At 40.1% G+C, this 9080-nt stretch overlaps 1 protein-coding gene across 7 annotated transcripts in view; it reads left to right on the top strand.

Annotated features, from left to right (window-relative positions):
- Positions 1-4622, top strand: part of grip2a (glutamate receptor interacting protein 2a) — a 25848-nt gene extending 21226 nt beyond the window's left edge. For all 7 annotated transcript variants that reach the window (XM_035522167.1, XM_035522166.1, XM_035522165.1 and 4 more), the window contains 9 exons: positions 41-186; positions 337-481; positions 824-963; positions 1227-1418; positions 1813-1942; positions 2995-3109; positions 3324-3485; positions 3567-3713; positions 3839-4622. In XM_035522167.1, coding sequence (XP_035378060.1) covers positions 41-186; positions 337-481; positions 824-963; positions 1227-1418; positions 1813-1942; positions 2995-3109; positions 3324-3485; positions 3567-3713; positions 3839-4036 — 1375 coding nt within the window. In that variant the 3' untranslated portion in view covers positions 4037-4622. The remainder of the gene's footprint in view (positions 1-40; positions 187-336; positions 482-823; positions 964-1226; positions 1419-1812; positions 1943-2994; positions 3110-3323; positions 3486-3566; positions 3714-3838) is intronic.
- Positions 4623-9080: the final 4458 nt, after the last annotated feature.

The raw sequence follows: 9080 nt of genomic DNA, 5'->3' as shown, positions 1-9080 counted from the left end.
TGTGTGGGGTATGGCTGTGGGTATGTATGTGTGTGTGCAGAACAGGTACACTGGAGCCTGGTGATCGGTTGCTGGCCATAGGTAGTGTAAAACTAGAGAATTGTGGGATAGAAGAGGCGATGGCGGTTCTCCAGCAAGCTGAGGACATGGTCAGACTGCGCATTCAGAAAGACGAGGACAACTTGGGTGAGTTCCACTCTTTTTGAGTGTAGCTATAGCCACACAGTGAGGTAATTGTTCATATTTTCATAGACTTTATGTGCAGGATACGCCCTTAAATAACTGTGGGTGTGTGTGTGTGTGTGTGTGTGTGTGTGTGTGTGTGTGTGTGTGTAGATGAACTGGAGTCATCGGGTTCTGTGATTTTTACCGTGGAGCTCAAGAGACATGGAGGTCCTCTAGGAATCACCATCTCTGGCACGGAGGAACCTTTCAACCCCATCCTTATTTCTAGTCTGACTCGCAATGGTCTTGCACACAGGTAATCAGATCCGCAAACACACAAATATGCGCCCAAGGCACAACTGCTACCATTCCTGCTCTTTGTTACTATTTATATTCCTCCTATCTGGCTACATGGAAGTAAATTTCCATTCCTTTCACTCTAGTTAGGTACAGTGCCATCTGGTAGTGAGCTGAACCCTACGGCCAGTCGGCTCACATATGACACCTGGTGGCTAGTCTAAAAATATCCCAATTAGATAGACTTTAGCATTGGAACATAACGGCACTATCCTAGAGATCAACGAGTAGTTATGAAAACTGTATTGAAACATTAAGCGTGTGTGTGTGTGTGTGTTTGTGTGTGTGTGTGTGTGTCTAGGACCAGAGCTCTTCACATTGGTGACCGTGTCTTGGCCATTAATAATGTGAGTCTGAAGGGAAAACCACTCAGTGAGGCCATTCACCTGCTGCAGACTGCTGGAGACACTGTTACACTGAAGATCAAAAAGAGCGCTGACCGTAAATGACAGACAGACAGACACACACACACACACACACACACACACAGACAGAATGGCAAGCAGTGTCTTAAACAAGGAGCATTTTGCAGTTGAATTATAATGAGTGTCCCTTTCTGTTTGTGTATAGGTCAGATACTGTTTTTCAGCAAGCATTTAGGTCATTAAGAAGAGCTAAAATGCACCATAACAACGGTCTAACAAAGCTCATGTCCTGTATATGTCTTTTTCCCCACTCTATCTCCCTCTCTTTTTCTCTTCCAGCTGTTTTTGAGTCAGACACAGGTAGCCCTCTGAGAACTGGGCCTTGCCTGAGTGATGCTGAGGATGACCGCTCAGATTCCCTCAGGCGTTCTAAATATTCAGGTCTCCACTGTATATCCACGCCCCCTAGCCTGGACTCGGCCATGGACACATGGAATAGCTCCGCCCTCGATGGTGGCTATGGGAGCCAGGGTCAGAAATCCTGGGGATGATTATTAATTAATATGTTAATTAAGTTCACTGAATAATTTAAAGCTAAATTTGGGGACAGCACAAGTTAATAAAAAAATTAATTAAACAGTAGTCATTTTAGATTCCCAAATGAGACAGCTAGCATTTGAGAACAATCTTATTTTGTAAACCTGAATTTAGTTGTTTTTTCCCCCATTTAATACATATCACTTTCTTTTCTTACCTTGTTAAGTTTTTCCCCCCTTAAGTATACTTCAAAAGGGTGAGTTATGATAAACCAAAGGCTGATGAGAGCTCTTGATGCTTTAATATTGTTGGATTTTTAAATGGTCATTCACACAGGTATCTGAAGACAAAAATGACCAAACATGCACTCAATCCTTTGTGTGTTCAGGGAAATACAACAATAGGACATCTGACCTGACCATCCATCCCAGTGAGTGGACACGAACCAATCACAGAAGTCCACTGGCCTCTAGGAGAAACACCCACCATACTGGGAGATTAGGAGAGAAACACTGTGGGTAAGATCATCTTTTTATTGGAAACTGAATTGGTGATTGCTTTTGCCATCCTTCCCTCTCATTCCTTGTACCAAAATATCTGGGAAATGTAGTCATGGAAATTAAATTTGATTCTTGTTGTCTTACACTGCATCCATAAGTAACTACTAACACTTTAAGTGTCAGGCTGTCTACTTTCTCTTGGAACACCCTCTGCTCATTGTGTATACTGACATCATAAGATAAAGCTTGTCAGGATTCAGACATGACTGGACATGCCCAAGACCATAAATACAGTACTGAACCATTTTACTGTTTCATCCTGGTAACTGGAATATCCCAGAACAGTACAATTTAAAATATTTGTGTTTCTTTAGAAACATTAACATTTTAGAACAACATATTACTAAAACACCTTACTTCTCAAAGGGTTGAGTCCAAGGAAATGACCTTGCTCAAGCCATAGGGGTCAAACAGCTTTGGCTTCTCTATTGCACTTTTGTGTGTGTTTCTTATATTACTTGGAGTACCATTTGAGGTGCAGTAGGTTTTGGTTTTAGGGTTTCTGCAACAAATAAAGCACGTCAATGTTTTAGAGAGGCTGATATGGAATCACTCACGCCCTTTCCATGCAGAGGTCTGTTCGGATGATCAGATTCCTTGCCACAATCGTGTGGCACAGAAAAGCAGTGTCTTTCTCTTTTCTGGCATTCTCCTATCTGCTTTTTTTCTTCTCAGGTTTTCAGTCTCTCATCTGACTTACTAATCACCTATGGGTCCCTAGTGTCATCTTTTTCTATCACTTATGTTTTCACAATTTTCACAGGATCTCATAGCAGCCTTTGACATTTTCAGCTGTGTGTGTGGATTATTTTATGGTCAGGGTTATGGTTGAGATTTTACAGCGACTCTCCAATAGAGTTTGCGTTCTCTCTCTCTCTCTCTCACACACACACACACACACACACACACACACACACACACACACACACACACACACAGAGAGAGAACGAGAACATCTCCCATAATTGCACCTGGACTTGTATTACCCAGGCTACTTTGCATTGACACAGATCTATTAGTTCCACACGTTGCCGTGGTGATACTGACGCACAGGAGACCTATTGGTCACAAGCCCTGCAGGACCTGGAGACATGCGGCCAATCAGAAATTCTCAGAGAACTGGAGGTAAACACAACTAAAACTTGGATTAAAAGCTGTTCATAGCCTTTCATGTTGATCCAAGTGTGGCTGTCTCAGACTTTCTTATATTAAAGATTAAAAAAAAAACTGCCTGCAGCTGCATACACACTAGGTCCAAGTCAGAAGTAATTTTGTGAATAAAGGGTGTGCGTGTGTGCGTGCGTGTGTGTGTATGTGTGTGTATGTGTGCACCTTACAGGCCACCATAATGTCCGGCAGCACCCTGAGTCTTGGGGAGGGGAGTGATGGTTATAATGACAGTGGGCTCAAATCTCCAGCCCAGGAAGCTAAGCTGTGCTGGGAGAACAGCACCTCACCAGATCAGGAGTTGTCTGCTGCCATGCCCTTAGAGCTCCACAAGGTGACAGTAGACCTACTGAGGTACACCTTGACTGCCAAGTCACTGAAACGTTTTTAAACATTTCTCCTCTTCCTCTCTCAGATTTGTCTGATGAAGGATCCTGACACCAGGGATTTTGGTTTCAGTATTTCTGATGGTTTGCTGGAGAAGGGCGTCTATGTAAACATGATCCGTTCAGGTGGTCCTGCAGACAAGGCTGGTTTGCGGCCATATGACCGCATACTGCAGGTAACACTGTGGCTGCTCTGGATACACACACTCTTTTTGGACACACTCTGGATACACACACTCTTTTTGGACACACTCTGGATACACACATGCATTTTCTCTCTCTTCTCTCACTCCTCCCCCAGGTGAATCATGTTCGCACACGGGATTTTGACTGCTGTCTGGCTGTGCCACTGATGGCTGAAGCTGAGCACAAGCTCTGGCTGGTCATCAGTAGGAACCCTCTGGTTCAGGCAACTTTGCGGCCCCCTAATGACAGCCCAGATCCCCCGGATACACTGACTGCGCTTCCTGTAAACCGTGAAAAAAGGGATGACCTTTGACCTCAAATTGCAGGCAGAGAAAGTGCCACTGGGTACTGGGGGAAGGATTCTCTTTCTCGCTTTTACACAAATACACAATTAGCATGTTGCACAGGACTAAACCACTCCAAACACCACCAGTAATTCTAGACACTAAAAATATGCTAGGATTTCACAAACTAATAAAATCATGTCACTTTTTTTAGCGTCACCAAATATACACTGCACATTAGTTCTGAATAACGTTTGGGTTTTCACAAGCCTCTGTAACTTCCCTCTCCCATCCAAGACACTGGTGTCCTCACAGTGCCTGGCACTGTGTTTTACCCAACACTTTTATCGGACTCTTTTTCACTCATGGGTTCACATCAGGCACTTTATTTATACATCATTTTACTCAATGTTTAAGCTTCTCATAATTGCACATTTGTTTCCATTCACTTGTGGTGTTCTTGAGAAATGTTTACCTCTGTTTATAAGGTGTATGAGGTGTGGAAGCACAGAGACTGAGGGATGGATACTGCATGGGCAGAGATGACTGACTTCGTGTGAAATGACCGATTCTGAATAAGCAGATTTGCTTTCAGAGAGATGTGCTCACATACCCCCCCCCCCCCCCCCCCCCCCCTGTTTCTTTTAGAGTGTAACAAGAGCTTTATTTTAAACTACAAGTGAGTTTGTCATGTGATGCAGATGGGTTTTATCGTGTGTTATTTTGGGTTGATTTTCCAGGCAGATTAAAGTCACAAGTTGTGTTTTAGAATCTGTTCAGTGCAAACTGTTTTAAAGACAGGCTTAATTGTTGTATAGAAAACCATTCGTGTGAATCTCTTCACATAGCGCCATTGCTGTGTATGTTCCCATAAGAAACCATGGACCCCAGTGGTTCTGGTCATTCCTGCAGCTAAGCAACATCTGTGATGTATGTGAATTCCTTTGAAGGGTAAGATTAGTTTTGAGCTTTTACTGTATTACAAGTGCGAATTTGAAAAGCAATCAGTGTTTTACTGACATTGTGCTAAAGTGTATGTCCCATAGCTGTACAAGTGATTATGCTGATTGTTATGCCAGACAAAATGTATTACTTGTAAATTACTTATTCTTACATTTTTAAAAATAAATAAATAAATAAAGAGAATCCAGTGTATTTTATATTTTACACATATACATATATACCTACTGTGGACAGGCAGTTCCAGATGGGCACATGTGAATCAGGGGTGTGGGCAAAGCTGTATTCAGTAAGGCTCTTTGTAGATGTTGCATGATCTGTTTAACAAATGCTTCTATTCTACCCATTACTCAGACAAGTTTAATCTGATGTAGCTGTGGACTGCCCCTGGACTCTTATCTCCATGCAGATTCTTACTGCACAGCTCATGAGCACACCATTTAGAGGTTTTTAACCTTGGTTTGATTTGACAGGGACTGCTTGTTCTTCTGTTTAGATCACTGTTAATGAGTAACTCAGGGAGGAGTTAAATGCCCACTGCATTCATGTTTCAGACAGTGCACAGGCCAGGCTTCTATGTGAAGCCATGTGATTGGTTATGTGTGTAATCAACACTTGAAGGACCATGTTCAATAACAAAGTGTTTTATATAGACAAAATATGAAGAGAGTGGGAAATCAATCTGCTTCATGTAATGTCTCTTTCCTGTAAAAAAAAAAAAGGATATTTTGATAAAGTATAAAAAATACAATTATTTTATTTAGATTTGTAATAACAAACAGTATTCTGTTCTATGTATGGAATTTCAGCATGGTTATACTTTTTGACTCGGGAACTGACTGCAGTGATTCCCTGCCTACATAATATCCTTTCTATGCATCTTAACATTGGCTTTGTTGATTTTTTAAGTGGAGCACACTTGTGGGTCTGTCTTTTAGCTAAAGTAGTTAGATTTAGAATGCGTCTGGAGGGGCAAGATGCCAGGAGTCCTGACAGGTTTGGCAGCATTGGCTGGATGTGGGAAACATGGTTTTAAACACGTTTGCTCTGCATCTGGAATTCAGCACAGACTGTCACAGTCGCTTATTTTAGCTCAGATGTGCTTCATGGAAAAGTGCTCCAACTGGGATTCATGCAGTATAAACTTTGTGAAACCCATTTCAAAGCCCCACTGGTAGGAGCTGAAACAAAGGTATAGCTCAAACAAAGGCTAGCTCAGTTTGCTGACAGACAACCCAGTGAGTGAATATTTTGGATGTTTTACTATTTGTGTTGTTAATATTTAATTAATATATTCATTCATTTTCATTTTCCTTCTCTCTCTCTCTCTCTCTCTCTCTCTCTCTCTCTCTATTTCTCTCGCTCTACCACTGGAATTAAGGATTTGTCGTTTCAGTGGCAAGGCATTTTAGTGCTAATGTACATTGCATTAATGACCTAGTGAGGGACCTCTGTCCAAAATGTCCTGTTTCCTGACACGTTTTATCCAAGTTTATGTTGGCGAATTTTAGAAAATGACACACTATGATGCCACGACTCAGAAAACAGTAAATACTTAAATTTTATCCTGAAAAATGGGTCACCTCTCTCTGCAGCTGTGTATCTTCCCTTTGCCAGGATAGAGTGTGGGAGGGGCTACAACAAGAAAACAGACCATTCTTGCATACAGAAACACTCTATAGATTCTTTTGTCATATTCTATTCTTTCTTCCAAATATCTTGTCATCATGGAGGTGCCAACCATCTATTTGGAGTAATATGAACTTGCATACAGTGGATATGGAAAGTTTTCAAGCACTATAGCACTTTGGTTTTCCACATTTTGGTGTGATACAGAGTCAGCAAATCTGAGCAGAATCTACACAAAAAAATTCCTTTTTGTGTGTTATGTTTGTTTATTGCATAGATTTGTGTTGACATTTATGTTCACACTATATTGTGCTTGAGTGTGAATTAAGCAAATTTACATTTATGTGAGGAGCTGTTCTCCTTACCCTGAACATGCCATAAATGCAGCAAAAATTGCCTCTTAGTTCAGTTAAATGTGGGAACAAAAAGCTCTGCCCGGCAAAAGGAAATTTTGAGGGTTTTTTTGCTGTCTTGCTTCACTTTGCTTACCTCCATTTCCAACTTCACTCAGTGTACTTTTGCTTTGGATTACTCTTTGGATAAATGATTGATTATTGATGATTTGGAACAAATACAAAATACAGTGGAAAGCCCAGTTACCTTTTTGATCATGGGCCTTCATCCTCCAATTACTCCAGCTGGGCAGCCAGATCTAAGAAGACTTCTTCCATTTGAGTTTGATGGGGACTACTGTGGTCTGGGGCACTTTCAGAATGTTTGTTTTATTCTCCAGATTTGTGCACAATCATATTTTGAAGGTCTACAGACAATTCCTCACCACCATGGCTTAGTTTTCAGTCTGAGATACACCATCAACTGTGAGACTTTATACAGGCATGTGCCTTTCCTGTTTATGTCTGATCAATCTAGTTATGCACAGGTGTTCTCCAGTGAAGTTGTAGCATTTGCAGGTCCACTGGTAGTAGGAGGCACCAGTTCAACTGTGTGTCATAACAAAGGGTATAAATACTAAGGCAAATGTGATTTAAACAAATGTACAAAATAATTCCAAAAAAAAAATTTTTGCTTTGTTGTTGTGGAGTATTGTGGGTAGATTGAAGAGAAAAAAATCTCGAATCTATTTCAAGATGAGTCTGACCCATCAAAATGTAGAAAACTTGAAAGGGTCAGAAAGATTTATGTATGCACTGTATATGTATAAAGCTATAGTAATTAATGTACTGAAACATAATCTAGCCTGTGTCACAAATTGAGAGAAATTCTGTCTACATCAAATATTCTCCACTTAAGTTACTCACATATTCAAGCCTTCCTAATGAGAAAGAAACAAAGGTCACAAAGTCATTCTTTAGAAACCCAAGTTTCATTTCCCTGGTAATTAAATATACATCTGGACAATCTTATGAGGAAAGGGTTCGTGGTAATACTACAGTCAAACAAATTAACTCATCTTCCAAAAGCATACTCTCAATCAATATATATCGGACCCTACACTCTATGGTTTAATGGATTTTTTTCTCTGTCCAATATTTCCCATTAGCATAAAATAACTCTCACAACTTCTCTAGAGAGAGAGGTTATGCAGCAGCAATTTGGAAAAGCCTTAGGACCTGATGAACTTCGTCCTGAGTTTCATGAGGAGATCCAAGAGATACTAACGGACTCAGTGTATAATATGTTTTAAAATGATGTACTTCCACTCTTCTTAATGAGTGAACATCTTGTTAATTCTTAAACCTTAAGCCCCCTGAGGATTGTGTCTCATATAGGCTGACATTACTGCTTAATGTTGACTTAAACTTGTTTGTTCAAAGTATTGGCCTTGTGTTTATGTGTGTGTGTGTGTGTGTGTGTGTCCCTTCTTTTTAAATGCTGGATTTGTGTGTTTAAAAAGTCATATTTCATATCCCTCTGTCTCTGTCAACTGTAAGCAACAAATATCCTATCTTTTATACTTTCAGAAGAGATCTTGAGCACTGGAACACAATTTTTTAGTTTGACTGAATTTCTCTTCTCAAGATGAGTATCCTTCCCAGATTATTCTGATTTATACAGTCCTAGTTGTATCTCTCATGAGGTACTAAGTGGCTTGAATGACTAATTTAGCTCATTTATTTGCATCAGATAAAGGTCCCACCTTTGCTTGGTAATGCTGCAATTACCTACTCATGGGGGTCAAATATCACACGGCATTAATTAAGTGTTCATTTACCTGAATCCTTGGTGCTTAAAAAGTAAAAATAATGCAAAATAATTAAAATAAATGTACAATTAATTAGAAGTAGTCAAAGCAAGTCTATGGCCTTGTCACAAAATTCCAAAATACTGGTTCAAAATCCTTAAAGAAACTCAAAAAGCAGGTTTTAAAGTTGAACATGATCCAGTCCCTTTCATTTTAGGATCTGCAAATAGACACATTTATAGCAGCAATTATAGTAAGATCCAATTAATTAAACTAATTACTTAATGTAAAGAATATTTAGTTACAGTGCACAATAATGCTCAATCTGTCAAGAGTTGTCA

Source organism: Electrophorus electricus, chromosome 23 (assembly GCF_013358815.1).
Source record: "Electrophorus electricus isolate fEleEle1 chromosome 23, fEleEle1.pri, whole genome shotgun sequence".
NCBI lineage: Eukaryota > Metazoa > Chordata > Actinopteri > Gymnotiformes > Gymnotidae > Electrophorus > Electrophorus electricus.
The sequence above is the reverse complement of the archived record's forward strand: the minus strand, read 5'-3'. Positions and strand labels throughout refer to the sequence as shown.